A 14815-nucleotide genomic window follows, 5' to 3' on the forward strand; every position below is an offset into this window, starting at 1 on the left:
AGCAACACAGAATTCTACACCGGACGTACTTATTGGTAAAACCCTGGCTAAGACGCAAAGAGATGGACGCATCACAGTTCGAGTACTCAATGAGTTCAATCACCAATCAAACTCCGAAGAGGAACTGTACTGGGGCAATGTCGAGAGGTGGAGGTAATCTTCAACTGCGAGAAATTACCTGAAGGCGATTCCATTGGCGAGAATGACATTGCGGAAGACATTAATGCATGGACGGAAGCGTTGGAAGAAAAGTACCAGCAAAAGCCTAAGGAACTTCTCCGCAGATACTCCAACATATTCGACAAGGATGGCGACAAACCAGATACTAACGTAGTACTAGCGTTGTGAAACATCGCATTGATACTGGCGATGCAAGGCCAATCCGTCAAGCTCCGCGGAGTGTTCCACTTGCCAAACGTGAAACTGTTAGCCAAATAATAAAATAAATGATCTAGAGTGGAGTGATTGAACCATCAGCGAGTCCATGGAGTTCGCCGGTAGTACTTGTGAAGAAGAAGGATGGTCAAATGCGGTTCTGCGTAGACTACCGGAAACTAAACGATGTGACGAAAAAGGACAGCTATCCTCTTCCCAGGATCGATGACACTCTGGACTCGTTGACTGGAACAAAGTGGTTCTCAACACTCGACCTTAAGAGCGGTTATTGGCAAGTGGAGGTAAGTGACGAGGACAAGGAGAAGACAGCTTACAGCGTTGGAGACGGTCTGGGGCTTTTCACGGTGGTGCCCTTTGGATTATGCAACGCTCCTGCCACTTTTGAAAGGCTTATGGACCATGTGCTTAAGGGACTGCATTGGAAAACCTGCTTGGTGTATCTAGACGACATTATTGTATTGCGTAAAAGCATCGAGGAACACCTTAACAATTTGGAGGAAGTTTTCCAGAGGATAGCTGGCGCTGGTCTGAAGCCAAGTCCTAAAAAGTGCTCACTGTTCAAAAAGGAGGTGAACTACTTAGGGCACAAGGTGCCAACGGGGGGCGTCTGTACTGCGAAGGAAAAGATTGAAGCAGTAAAGGATTGGCCAAGACCTAGGAACCTGCACGAACTACGAAGTTTTCTTGGGCTATGCACCTACTACCGCCGATTTGTTCCGAATTTCGCCAGCGTTGCTAATAGCCTCCACGAGCTCACGAGGCAAAATAGAACCTTCGAGATGAACAAGGAGCAGGAGGAGGCTTTCCAAACTCTGAAGGAACGGCTGTGTACTGCACCTATGCTAGCGTATCCCGTTCTAGGTGCAACGTTCATTTTGGATACGGATGCTAGTGGTTATGCCATAGGAGGCCTACTGTCGCAGGTAATTTATGGGCAAGAGAAGGTAGTTGCCTACTATAGCCGGTCGATTGGAAAACCAGAGAGGAACTACTGCGTAACTCGGAGAGAACTACTAGCGTTGGTNCCCGTTCCAGGTGCAACGTTTATTTTGGATACGGATGCTAGTGGTTATGCCATAGGAGGCGTACTGTCGCAGGTAATTGATGGGCAGGAGAAGGTAGTTGCCTACTATAGCCGGTCGATTGGAAAACCAGAGAGGAACTACTGCGTAACTCGGAGAGAACTACCAGCGTTGGTGGAGTGCGTCTAACATTTCCACAAGTACCTCTATGGGCAACGTTTCCAAGTTCGAACGACCATGCAGCGCTGAAGTGGCTACTACAGTTTAAGAATCCAGAAGGACCAGCTAGCTCGGTGGATTGAGAGACTGCAAAGTTATGACTTCGCTATTGAGCACCGCAAGGGAAGTGTCCACGGTAATGCTGATGCCATGTCCCGCCGACCATGTAGCCTGGAATGTAAACACTGCTCAAAAGCTGAGGGAAAAGAGGACATTATAGACGTCCGTCTAACGACAATAACNAGAGACTGCAAAGTTATAACTTCGCTATTGAGCACCGCAAGGGAAGTTAGGGTTGCCGACGTACTACTTTTGGGAGTAAACGTACTCCTTTTTATTGCAATTTAGTACCTTGTACTTCAAAAAAAAATAACTGTAATGTACTCCTTTTTTAGTTTTGTACTTCTTTTGTACTCCTTTTTCCAGCTATTAATATTTTATACAGGGAGTAAAATAATAACTGTTGCACAGTTTTGTTTTTGAAAAATAAAAGGTATTTTTATAGATTTCGCGAAAAAAGGAGTTTATTGTTAATGATCCACAGATTTTACTTAAACTTTAGTAGTAAAGTAAAAAAAGTATTTTATTGTTAATTTTCTACATTTTACTTAAATTTTATTAATTAGTTTTTAAATTTTTACCTTCATTTGGGTTTACCAACGCGTTTGGGAGAAAAGCGCAAGCGGCACGCAAGTCTTCGTCGGTTACTTTATTACATATCTTCTGTAACCATAAGCGAATTTTCCCAATTTGGGTCCATTATACATAGCAATCGAAAAGACTCGGAACTGGTTACTAAGGGGGGCATTCATTCGACCAACCCTATACAGTTTTTTTATACAAAGTCTAAGAAAAAATACGCCTGAAAAAGACGTGCGTGCCGCATGTACTTATCTCCCAAAGCTGAGAAATGCAAATAAGGATTAAAATTTTAAAACTAGTTAATAAAATTAAAGTAGAATATTTACAAAGTTGACAAAAAATAATTTTTTCCGAAAAAATCTATAAAGGACCCATTTATTTTTCACAATACCTGTGCGACAGTTATTATTTTACGCCCTGTACTTTTCCATTCATATTGTGGCAAACACTAATTAGTAAGCAAAGTTAAGTGTGATAGTGAAAAGATGTAAGCATGGTCGTAGCCAGGTAGGTGCAGGGCGCTCGGGTATACAAATCAGAAAAATATTAAATTAATTATAAGGCTTAAATTAAAAAAAATAGCCATACATTCAGGAAATGTCTAGAATTCTTTTGTAGAACTTAGTTGGGGAAACTTTCCTATAAGGGCGGTGATTGAAGAGGCGGTGAGCGAAGGGGCATCTCCAACTCCCCTTTATGGAGAGGGCATGAATCGCCATTGTTAAAAATGCAACCCCCGACCACCTAGGCCACCTATGGGTCCCTAGGAACTCCTTGGAAAAATCGGCATAAATCACAATATTCACTTGCGTCCACAGCATTTTTGCGTAGAATTCCTTCCTGAGTAGGCGGTCTTTGGCCGCGCTTAGGGTTTGTAACCCTTACTACGTAGAATTCTGCTTTCTGGTTGCCGGAGAAGAGAGGAGAAACCACTCTTCTTTTGTCAAAAGTGTATAACATTTCATGTGGCACCTCTTCTGTTAGCATGGGTATATAAAATGTCCCGTGCAAATAAATATTCAGCATTTTTCAAGCAAAAAAACGGAGGTGACTTTTGGCCATTTTTCTAAGGAGTCTCTAGGGAACCATAGGGGGCCGAGGTGGTCGGGAGTAACACTTTTGTCAATGGCGGTGCATGCCCTCTCCAAAAAGGTCGTTTGGAAGTCCCACGCCTACTTCCCCTTCGATCACCATCTCTTTAACGACCGCCCTTACTGGAAAGACAACCCATTTAGTTATTTATTTTTACTTTGAAAAAGATTTCTAAGATATCTTTGTTTATTTTTACCTAATTAATAGTAACTTGTAACAATAAATTGCACAAAAAATTAAAAAAAAGTGTACTCCTTTTTTATGTCTTGTACTGCCTTTTTTCTATCGAAAATATAAATGTACTCCTTTCTCCGTTTCAAAATCTGGCAAGCCTAAGGGAAGTGTCCACGGAAATGCTGATGCCATGTCCCATTGACCATGTAACCTGGAATGTAAACACTGCTCAAAAGCTGAGGGCAAAGAAGACATTATAGACGTCCGGCTAACGACAATAACACCAGCGGAAGAGTGGAAGGAAGAACAGCTACGAAAGTGTCCGCCGAAAGATCCAGATCTGGAGCTTTTGATGCATGGACTGGAAGTAGACGGAAAGCCCCATCGCAAAGGCGTACTGGGCACAATGGAACAGCTTAAAATTAATATCTGACTGTTTGCACAGGGTATGGGAAAGTGAAGATGGCCAGGCTCCCTGAACCTAATAGTAGTAGCAGGTCCATTTCCTATGAGCGCACAGGGAAACAAATACATCCTTGTGGTTATGGACTACTTTAGCAAATGGCCGGAGGTATACTCGATTCCAAACCAGGAAGCTAAAACAGTAGCGGAGGTATTCACCTACAATTGGGTTGCGAGAAACGGCGTACCTATAGAGCTGCACTCTGACCAGGGAAGATATTTTGAATTGGCGGTGTTCCAAGAGATGTGCCAGATACTGGGTATCCGGAAAACTCGAACAAGGGCTCTTCATCCCCAATCGGATGGCATGGTGGAACGGTTCAACCGAACCCTGGAAAAGCATTTGCGGAAGGTCGTGGACAAGAATCAGAAAGATCGGGATGTCCGCATACCCTTCTTCCTGATGGGATACCGGTCAGAAGTGCAGGAAACAACGGGTAAAGCTCCTGCAAGGGTAATCTTCGGCAGTGAGCTCCGTTTGCCTAGTGACCTGAAGTTTGGAGTAACTGGCGATGCAAGGAGGATTAGGTAAAAGACGTCCAACATCCTGGAAGAGGAGTTGAGAGAAATACATGCTCTTGTGAGAAAGGGAACTCAAATTATGAGTGACAAGATGAAAGCCAGGTATGATAAGGCAATGAATATAAGGTCGTCAAACGGCTGAACGGCGTAGTGTATCGGATCCAGACCGTTGGGAGACCAAGAAACAAGATGAAGGTGGTCCACTTGGAAAGCATGCAGCGTTTGGAACAGCAAGTGTGTTTGATCGGGACGATCAGACTTAGGTGGAGGGCAGNCGACAGCCATATTTTTACTTGAAAGAAAGCGTGCTGGTGGTAACATCGACGAAATTTTGATATTAAATCAAAATAAAAATCTGTTCTCTATTGGACTATTTATGATTACGTTTTAGGAAATTATTCAGCAAGTGTTTTAAAGAATTAAATGTTTCTAAACACCGAAATTGAGAGAATGTTGTCTGGTGGCGTCATGCGGCAAATGCCTATTTCAAGACATCAAAGTGCCCACACACAAAAACTTGTAATCATATTGCTCGTCAAAATGGCAGTTGGTAAGCCATCGGTGTTTGCCTGTGGAGTTCTGCGGTAACAATAGTAGCTGAAATTAGGAATGTTCGATATTTAAGAAAGTATCGATATCATGAATCGATTTAATGAATCGATATGGCTATATATCGGTCTGAACAACATCGATATCGAAAAAAAGGATGTTGAAAATCCTACTCCCAATTGAATAAAATATTAAATATTAATATTTCCAATTTGTATATTTACTGAGGGTTAAAACGGTATGCCGATCGACTCAAGCGGTTTGTCAAACTTAAGAGCTAAATAAATCACATAAGCTGCTACTTTAGTATTTTCCCATACACTTTTTTGTAGATGAAAAATAAATTTCAAATTAAATATCGATATTGCGGGTAAGGTATCGATGTTTTCGATATATCGACCTTGGAATATCGATTCAAAAAATCGATTCTCGTGCCAAGAAATATCGATATTCAGGATAATCGATACGATATCGAACATTCCTGGCTGAAATTACAAATATCTCGACAGCGGCCCCATCTAGCGGTTTTAAAGTTTCTTAAAAGTTGAACAATTCGATATTTGCTCGAACACACCGTTGTCATCTATTGTGAATCGTCCGACAATAAACAGCTGTTATAAAAAACAACAAATATTCTGCAGTTTTGGTGTTGTTTTCGTGGGATATTTTGTTTTGGTCATTATAAAAATGTAAGTAAGCATTTATAAATAAACCAAAAATTTAAACGTTTACAAAATCTGATATTTTACTACAGTTTTGGATAAGTGTGTATTGAGTTTTACATCGTTAAACTTGAAACTTAGTTATCACTGAATGAAACACTAACCGAAAAATCAATAGAGCCCAAACCTTTGTACCTGGCATCAGGAATTACATAGGCGGCCATAAAAAAATTTCATGACATGGGCGCCGAGCATTCTCAGCAGCGCGCAGAGGCGGATGGCCGCGAAATTTTTGAAGGCGATTTGAAAATTTCTCTTGGCAATCATCGGCAATCACACAGTACCACACCCACAGGGAGCGCGAAAAGACGTGCAGGTCGACAAAGTTCCAACAGTGGCAGCACCAACCGAGGTAGCAAACATATCGTTGAGACAGTAGCAGTAACTGCATCGCCAACTACCTCTTTAGAGCTAAGTCGGCCACCCTCACCACCGCTGAGTGTTTGCTCTGATTTGCCTTATGTTTCCTATACGGATCGCCCTATTGGTGACTCACCGAAAATACGCAACAAGCCACATAGTAGACATCAACAACAGAGTAATATAAATCGTAATACCGGGATACGCAAGTCCTTCGGTGCTACTCCGAAGCGTCCGCAATCCACTTCAGGCACAATAGTGATTGTTAAGCCCGGTGCGCGGGACGCAGACTATGACGCTGATGCCGATTTAACGCGTTTGCGAAATATTCCACAGTTTCTGCCAGTTCTGCGCGATTCTATTACAACGGCGGCGTTTACACGAGATCAAGAAGTTTTAGAGCGTTTAAATTCACAGCATTTAGTGAATATTTGCTGTCGAATGCAGACACATTTAAATATTTGCGCTACACAAGTAGCGCAGGAGCAAAATCATCTTGTCGAACGTACAAAGGTGGTTAGTAATTCTATAACGACTCTTTTTGCTTCCTTTGTCGATATGCAGAAAACTTATGCCGCTTACGCCGAGCAATTTTCCAGAGTGCGTACTATTTCGCAACAGCTAAGTCGATGTAATTCTTTGCTCCATGACAATATTGCTAGTCTGGAAGCTATAAATAATTTTCTCGATATTGAAGATCGCCTGGAGCCTTTCATTTGGCGAACAGATGATATTAAACAGCGCGGAGAAGCCGAGGGGGCACCTGGTGGCGGAAGTGGGCGATTGACGCGTATGTAGTATGTTTCAGTAGCAAAATTATCAAACATTAGAATAAGTATATGAGCATGAAAAGCTGTTAGCTGCGAGGGCTCCATCCTTTAAATTAAATTGTGGTCGAAAATGTGATTCATCGTCAAATTTGTTTTTCGAAACGTAAATCTCACGTTTTACTCGCCTAACTTTTAATAATTTCGATCTGTAGTTGTTGTAAATCGTAATGGCCATTATTGATATAGTCCGTATATGTATGTGTATCTTTAAGATTTAATGTTAATAAAAATGCAAATAAACACAAGGCTAGAGAATACATTTAATTTAGTTATAGTTCCTCGCCTAATTTAAACAATTTAAACTAAGATAAAATAACAATTAAAGGGGTTAGAATCAAAAGGATCTAAGTAGATCTGAAATTTGTTTGAGATAATTAAGGTTAAAGTTGATTACTTATTGTAAATTCTGGCTAAACGCATTTGAAATGATTATTGCCTAAATGAATGCCAGTTAATTAACTAATTCAAAGAATGTTTACTCTTTGTCACCAAATAAACTATATTTAACAATACAAATATGGGTATAACTTATATTTTCAAAAAATGTCACTTAGACCCTTATGGTTCTAACCCCTTCAATTGTTAACAGATTCACTACTAATGCCAATACATATGACATTAAATCTTTCTGGGTGTAGCGAAATAAAAAAAGTGTTATACTAAATCGGCTATGCGTCTTAAATTTCTCTGCTATATTAGATAGTAGTTGTTTTAGTTTAAAAACAACTTCGAAATACTTGAGAAATATATCGTAGTTAAAAGTGCAAAACCGCGTATCAGCGAAATGCAAAACCACGCATGTGAACTTGTAGGATTTATTTTCTAGAGCTTAAAAAACTCATATTTCAAAATGGTTCTCTATTTTATAAAGCAATCGCATTTTTGGCTAGTATATTTCAGGACGAATGGATAAGGATTGAGCCAAGAGCTTGTGTGAGCAAATCCAATTTTTGGCAGCCAATATCAGTTACGCGGTTTTGCAGAATGACGATACGCGGTTTTGTACCTAAAACGACGATATTTAACTTCTCTCGATGTTGTATTGCTGCTCACATGACTTCAATACAAAAGCTAAGGAACACGTACAACTTATAACAGTAAACAACAAATGTTTCTAGTAAATTTCATATACTTAGACCCTCATTGTGAGAGTCGTGTCGAATGCAAGTCGTTTTTCGAGAGTCGAATCGTATCGAAAATTACACGTCATTGCCTAAAATTTCCACTCGACTAGTGTATTAAAACGGAAAACCTTGGCAGCACTGTATGGTTTTCGACGGTTTTGGTCGTTTACTTATTTCAGTACGACAATAGACAATGCTGCTGTTGTCGAGTCGTACAATTTAACCTAATTTACGACTTACGCAATGAGGCTGTTAATTTCTAGAAGAGCTTTTGCAGTCGTTTTTTATCCTCGGCATCCCTGATACGTTGCCCTTCATCGAGCGCTTGTAATTCCTTATTTACAGCCGCTTTTAGACCTGGATCTAACTCCGCAGCTTTGAGAAAATCCCTACGGGCTTCTACCGGATTCCATGCCCCTGCGTGTGCTTTAGCCCGACGGAATAAAGCCTTTATGTTATTTTTATCCAAGTCAAGTGCTTCAGTGCAATGCTCTATGACCGCATAATAATCGCAATCTAAAAGCCGACACTGTGCGTAATTTAAAAGCAAAGGAACTTTGATTTTAGCTAATGCCAGCCATTCTTCGTCGTGCGGTTTTTCTCTAAAAGATAATATACATATATATGTACGTATATAAATTTTGTAAGCCTTACAAGTTTGTGGTTACTCACTTTGTCATAAGTTGTTCAATCATACCCACCGCCTTGCAATAGCATTCCTCTGCCTCTTTATACTTTTTTTCTCTGTATAACTGATTACCCTTTTCCCGCAATACTGCTTGTGCGTTCATTTTCTCTGCATCGTCCATTTGCCAACGTTCCTTCTCGTATTCTTCTGGGTGTTCAATCGAGAATAATTCGATGATGAATTCCAAATCACATGGTTTTGCAAGAAGGTCATCGAGGTCTTTGTAACCGATTCCTTCGTTCTGTAACGTCATTCCACAACAGTGACTTCTTTCGTGTGTGTTTTTTGAAACATCTCGCAATGTTTTCGAGATGAAGGGGTATTGGGTGACAAGCTAAACATGCACTTTTTATTAAATTATGGTATACTATTGTGTAAGCACTCACGGATTTATGTACAGTAAATTTAGCGACTTCATTGAGTGCCATCTTTTGTACGATAACTTCCCAGACTTCCAATTTGAATTTCTTACCAAGTACCAGCTCCATTGGATGGCTCATTGCACGGCTGTCGTCCAGCAACTGCCCATCGTAGGCTTTGCGCGTTTGGAAATGGAATTTTACACGGGTGCCAGGCTTTAATGAAATGTATTCTTTGCCAGGATGTAGTGTCTGTTTTGTTATCAAAGCGTCGTCGATTGAAGGAGTCATGTTTATGTTTGGAAGTTGGATCTGAAACCCAGATTGCACTGTTATTAGAACTTCTAAACTATAAATGGGACTATCGATAGTATCGATGGTTTTGGACTATCGACAGTACATGACTATCGAGGATAGTTCATACCCATAAACCAAAAATACAAGATCACCTAATCAAAGAAGCAAGAAAAAAGTAAATTTCTAAGCGTTTTTGACATCTTCCTAAAACTATGTTCACATTACCAACATAAAATACTTAGTTTCGTTTAAAATACCTCACTAAATTAAGTGCGTTCATACACGCGATTCTTTATTTGTCTTAACAGCTTTGTAGCAACCCTGTGTTATTGTTTATTTAACCAAAAGAGATCGCGAATGTGAGTAATTGCGTATATTTTTATATTCTGAGTTGTTTGTGGTAATTTTTTAGATTTTAGATGAGTGATCAAAAGAGAAAGCTTCTGGAAATATTTTACAAACTACCACGCGCGATTNGTTTGCGACCACTATGCTAAACTGATCTGCTTCTTCTGTGCAAATCAATTCACAACCAAATCCTTGCAAAAAAAGGTGTGTTTATTTATTCATTCCAAACATTCGTACAAAGAATGTAAATCTATAATACCATGTTCTGATCGACATCGAAAACATGTTTTCGTTGCTAAAACTGGTTTTCGACCTAAAACTTGTCTTTTCGTCCATTTAAAATTTGTCAAACGAAAACAAGTTTTCGCTGAAAACCACTTGAAAACTCACGTTGCACTCATTCCAATCGGTGTCTGCACTAGTTTTTTTCGATTATTTATCGAAGTGGAAGTCATATTTTATCATCTTTAATACGCCACTTCGGATTTATTGTTAATTGGCTGACCAAAATAAAATAAATATGGAAGTAAAAAGTTGTTAATGAAAAGAAATTAAAGGAAAACAAAGAACGTTCTTTGGTTAAGCGACCTCAAACATAGCAAGCAGTCAAAGAACGTAAATCTATAAGAGGAGACAACACGTGCCTTCTCTTTTGCCCGAATACATTTTTAGACTGGATGAAAAGAGAAGGCACGCGCCTGATGGGAGTGTGAACATCAGGAGCGTGCCTTCTCTTTTGCCCAAATACATTTTTAGACTGGATGAAAAGAGAAGGCACGCTACTGATGTTCACGCTCGCTACAATTATAACGTGTTGTCTCTTCTTATAGATTTACGTTATTTGGCATGGTTTACAAAATTTTCCGGAATGTCCGGAATGCTTTCTGAACACTTCCGTTTCATTCTCGATGCAACTCTGTTGGGCGTGCAACCGAAGTGCGTAATTCCCTACATCAGNATACATTTTTAGACTGGATGAAAAGAGAAGGCACGCGCCTGATGGGAGTGTGAACATCAGGAGCGTGCCTTCTCTTTTGCCCAAATACATTTTTAGACTGGATGAAAAGAGAAGGCACGCTACTGATGTTCACGCTCGCTACAATTATAACGTGTTGTCTCTTCTTATAGATTTACGTTATTTGGCATGGTTTACAAAATTTTCCGGAATGTCCGGAATGCTTTCTGAACACTTCCGTTTCATTCTCGATGCAACTCTGTTGGGCGTGCAACCGAAGTGCGTAATTCCCTACATCAGCTGTTTGTTGTGATTCTACCCAAATAAAGGGAATTGAAATTACTAACATTCTAAATTTTGTAATTGAACACATTAATCATCCAACTAGTTGCTGAAATTATATCAGAATAATTTTTAATGGCGGTAAGTAGGTGATTTTGAATGTTTTAGCATATTTGATGGTCATTGAAGGACCCGAGCCCGAAGGTTATTTTTACTGCATTGACGCACGGAAAGCAGGTAACTTCTTATTTTAAATTTTGCGTATTTTCGGACATTAATATCGTTAACGGAATCACCACGCACATCCGGTCATGTTCTGTGATTTATGCAAGTTTTCTTCTGATTAAATAAACTAAATATTTTGACAGTAAAAAATTTCTTTAGCGAGGCTATAAAGATGAAAAATGTACAAAGGTGGATATATTTATTATAGACTTGTAGCATTCGCACCAAAGACCAACTGGCGGTACTTCTGAAGCTTGTTGAAGTCAATAAGATTGCCTTGACTCGTAAGAACCTGAGCATCCGGCAACGGATCTGGCAGGTTATAACGCAGAAGCTCAATGAAATGCAAGGTGCTGAGAAAGATGTGGAGGGTTGGAAGCGGGTAAAGATTAGCTAAAATATTGTGTTCTTCAATTAATACTTTCCATTTAAGAGCTACAACGCTTGGCGTTTGAGTACCGGTAAATATTTCGAGGAAGAAAAGCAACGCATTATCAAAGATGGTACCTGCAGTTCTGTTAACCGTATATGTACATATATGCAAAATTTATTTACGCTTCGTTTTCACAGTGGCCGATGATGACTACTTCATTATAAATGTAACCGAAGAGGAGCTTGGTAGTGGGATTGATTACGATGATGGCGCTACTGTGAGTTAGTTTCATTAAGGAGAACAAGTTGTAAAGCTATTTTTTATCACAGTATTTGGACCCGAAAGATCTTCAGTTAACCCGCTTGCATGAGCTTGTGAGTAAACAAAGGCTTCTATTTATCAACACTTCCGAGGATGACGAGCCGCTGAAGCAGCGTCTGTGGCAAAATATAGCAGAGGAGCTAAATAATATACCAGATGGCATTAAACTACCAAAAGAGGAGTGGCAAAAGGTAGCTTATACACTTTGAAGTACTTCAAAGCGTTAAGTAATAATTTTTAAATTTAATTTTTCTTCGGAACAGCGTGTCGATTTGAGACAATATACTGTTCCACGAGGGAGAAAACGAAAGACTTTACGAGGGCCAACAAAATCTGAAGCACCGCTTTTCAAGGACAGAAATGACGAAGTAATCTAAATTAGCCAGAAAACATGATTACATTCACATTTGTTTGTATTTTTTTTTTTGCAGCCAAGCAGAGAAGAAAATGTTAAAGCGTCGGTCTCATACGAGAATGCCTACGAGGAGTATATAATTGAGGAATTTCGAACAACAGACGAACAAACACATCAAACGCATACTACTCTCAACAATGATATAAGGAATGATGTATTTGCTGAAATAGATGATAACGATGATGATACTGATTATGTCATTAAATTACTTAATGACCAGCGTACAAATGATGTAAGTGAAAACTTTACGTTCGATGACTTTGATTCCGACGACGATGATGCGGATTTCGAAAATTTGAAAGTATCAATGATGGTTCCGAAGCTTCTGTCAGACCAAGAAACAAACGTGCAAAAGTAACTCCAATAGTTAAGGCCTTTAAGTATTCGAGCCGCATAACTACGGCCGTAGAAAAATTAAAGGATGATGTTAAAGAGACCAAGGAGATTCTCAAACAAACAAACACCTTATTAAGTCGCATGTGTAATATTATGGAGGACCACAACAAGAAACAAGATGAGACAAATACGCAGCTCAAACGTAATGGACAATTGTTAAAAATTTTAGTAGAATATAAATGTGGTCTGCGGGGCACGTCGAAAAAATGAGATACTACTTAAACAAGAAAACATACTACACTTAAATATTTAAGACGAAAATAATGGTATTGTGTAATAATGCGTTTTCCTTTCTATGCCGGGAACGTCGAAAAAATGAGTTACTTAAACAAGAAAACGACACTTAAATATTTGTGGCCCTATTGTGTATGGCGACTGATAGCCGATGGGCAACGACTACTGACTGTCGGCTACTGAATTTGAGTAGCGCAATTTTCTGTTTCCCGTTTATGACAATTTTGTTATTTGTTAACATAAATTGTTAAACACATTGGAGCAAAGTTGCCAATTATTTCGAAATGTACATGCCAGAAAAGTTAGTTCGAATGTTGTCTACCTTTTTCAGTATACTGAGATTAATCGCCAGACATATCACAAAGTACGATACTGGTAGCTATGGCTACTAGACCAGCAACTAGATACCAGTCGCCATACAAAAAAGGGCCATTAAATATAAAAGCAATGGTATAGCATAGTAATGCGTTTTCAGTTCTATACACGCAACCAACTATTCTTTAAAAATGACTGTAAAATATTAACAAATTGAATTTCAAAAAGGAGGTTATCAATATATCGGATTCCGGGATCCCGGACACTTTTCCATGTCTCGAAATCCCGGGATTACAGCTCCGGGATCCCGAGATTTTTACTGATTCATTTACAGAATGAAAGAGATGTTGAAAACGAAAAAATTAATTAATTTCACATGACACAAGAGAAAATCGGAACACCAAAATTTGGAGTCGAAGTGAACTTAAGCCATTTGTACATGGAAGTGAATTTCAGGACCTGCCTGAATAACTGTACTTGTTCAAATTTTTTGTGTAAGAACTGTGTAATAACGAAAAATCTAGTAGCGATTGAAAACACAACAAGCTTTTACAGTGTGACACGAGTTGTTCTTCATTTTACTTTGTTAGCGTATTTTGGAAAAGTATTTCTGCAAATATGAATAAATGCTTTTGACAAGTAATATAGATATTTTAGAATACTAGAAAAATATTTAAACATCAAATTATGCACTCTTTTACTAAGGGGCATTACCGGAATGCTTCGGGATTGAATGGCCTAGTATCTACATATCCGAGTGGATAATTTCAAGAGCTAAATGCCCATCCTGAGAGTCAAGAGGACTTCCACTCTATATTCCTTTCTTTTTTATATGGAACGGCACAACTTGAAGGGTTTCTTCTTTCGCTACCCATGGAAGGCCTTCCAGAAGGGTTTTTATAGGACGTACTTCAGAAGGTCTTTTGGAGGAGTTCTTTTCATTTCATTTTATTTCATTTCAGTTCTTTTAAAGTTGCTTTTTTAGTTTATAAAAATCATACATCTTGGAAGTATTTGCTTAAAATGTTTATTGAAATTCATTTGTAATGCTAAATAATATAAATNGTTTGCTTAAAATGTTTATTGAAATTAATTTGTAATGCTAAATAATATAAATTTATGCAATATTAAATGGATAAGCCCTTCTAGAAGGCATGCAAGGAATCACTTTCAGCCCTTCATGGCTAGGCCTCTTAGAAGACCTACCTAAATTATCTTCTGGGATGTTACCGAATAACTTAGCACCAGGTGACCCGGTTTCGATGATTCTTTTTTATACCCGAGTGCACTTGTGCACAAGGGTATATTAACTTTGNCCTTCTAGAAGGCATGCAAGGAATCACTTTCAGCCCTTCATGGCTAGGCCTCTTAGAAGACCTACCTAAATTATCTTCTGGGATGTTACCGAATAACTTAGCACCAGGTGACCCGGTTTCGATGATTCTTTTTTATACCCGAGTGCACTTGTGCACAAGGGTATATTAACTTTGTTC

The 14815-nt window shown here is 39.1% G+C and overlaps 2 protein-coding genes and 1 pseudogene across 4 annotated transcripts in view; 2 read left to right on the plus strand and 1 right to left on the minus strand.

Annotated features, from left to right (window-relative positions):
• LOC108364362 (AH receptor-interacting protein) overlaps positions 1 to 9579 on the minus strand; it is a 36220-nt gene extending 26641 nt beyond the window's left edge. Inside the window, exons 1-3 of one of the 2 annotated variants that reach the window (XM_017618025.1) lie at positions 9189 to 9579; positions 8787 to 9136; positions 8355 to 8716 (exon numbers count right to left, since the gene is read on the minus strand). In XM_017618025.1, the coding sequence (XP_017473514.1) occupies positions 8374 to 8716; positions 8787 to 9136; positions 9189 to 9452 (957 nt within the window). In that variant the 5' untranslated portion in view covers positions 9453 to 9579 and the 3' untranslated portion in view covers positions 8355 to 8373. Of the gene's footprint in view, positions 1 to 8272; positions 8717 to 8786; positions 9137 to 9188 lie in introns of those variants that run through there. The other variant, XM_017618024.1, reaches the window with a different exon arrangement.
• Positions 5626 to 7894, plus strand: BORCS5 (BLOC-1 related complex subunit 5). 2 transcript variants are annotated; one of them, XM_017618021.1, is made up of 3 exons: positions 5626 to 5767; positions 5833 to 6791; positions 6858 to 7894. In XM_017618021.1, the coding sequence occupies exons 2-3, from the start codon at positions 5981 to 5983 to the stop codon at positions 6956 to 6958; spliced, it is 912 nt and encodes a 303-aa protein (XP_017473510.1). In that variant the 5' UTR covers positions 5626 to 5767; positions 5833 to 5980; the 3' UTR covers positions 6959 to 7894. The 2 variants fall into 2 exon arrangements, with proteins under 2 accessions (XP_017473510.1, XP_017473509.1); XM_017618020.1 differs by having other exon boundaries at positions 5628 to 5767; positions 5833 to 7891.
• A 1470-nt stretch (positions 9580 to 11049) lies between the features above and the next one.
• On the plus strand, positions 11050 to 13120 carry LOC108364358 (uncharacterized; annotated as a pseudogene).
• Positions 13121 to 14815: the final 1695 nt, after the last annotated feature.

This window comes from Rhagoletis zephyria, unplaced genomic scaffold (genome assembly GCF_001687245.7).
Source record: "Rhagoletis zephyria isolate East Lansing unplaced genomic scaffold, Rhagoletis_zephyria_1.1 Rzeph_scaffold_01542, whole genome shotgun sequence".
NCBI classification, from domain to species: Eukaryota; Metazoa; Arthropoda; class Insecta; order Diptera; family Tephritidae; genus Rhagoletis; species Rhagoletis zephyria.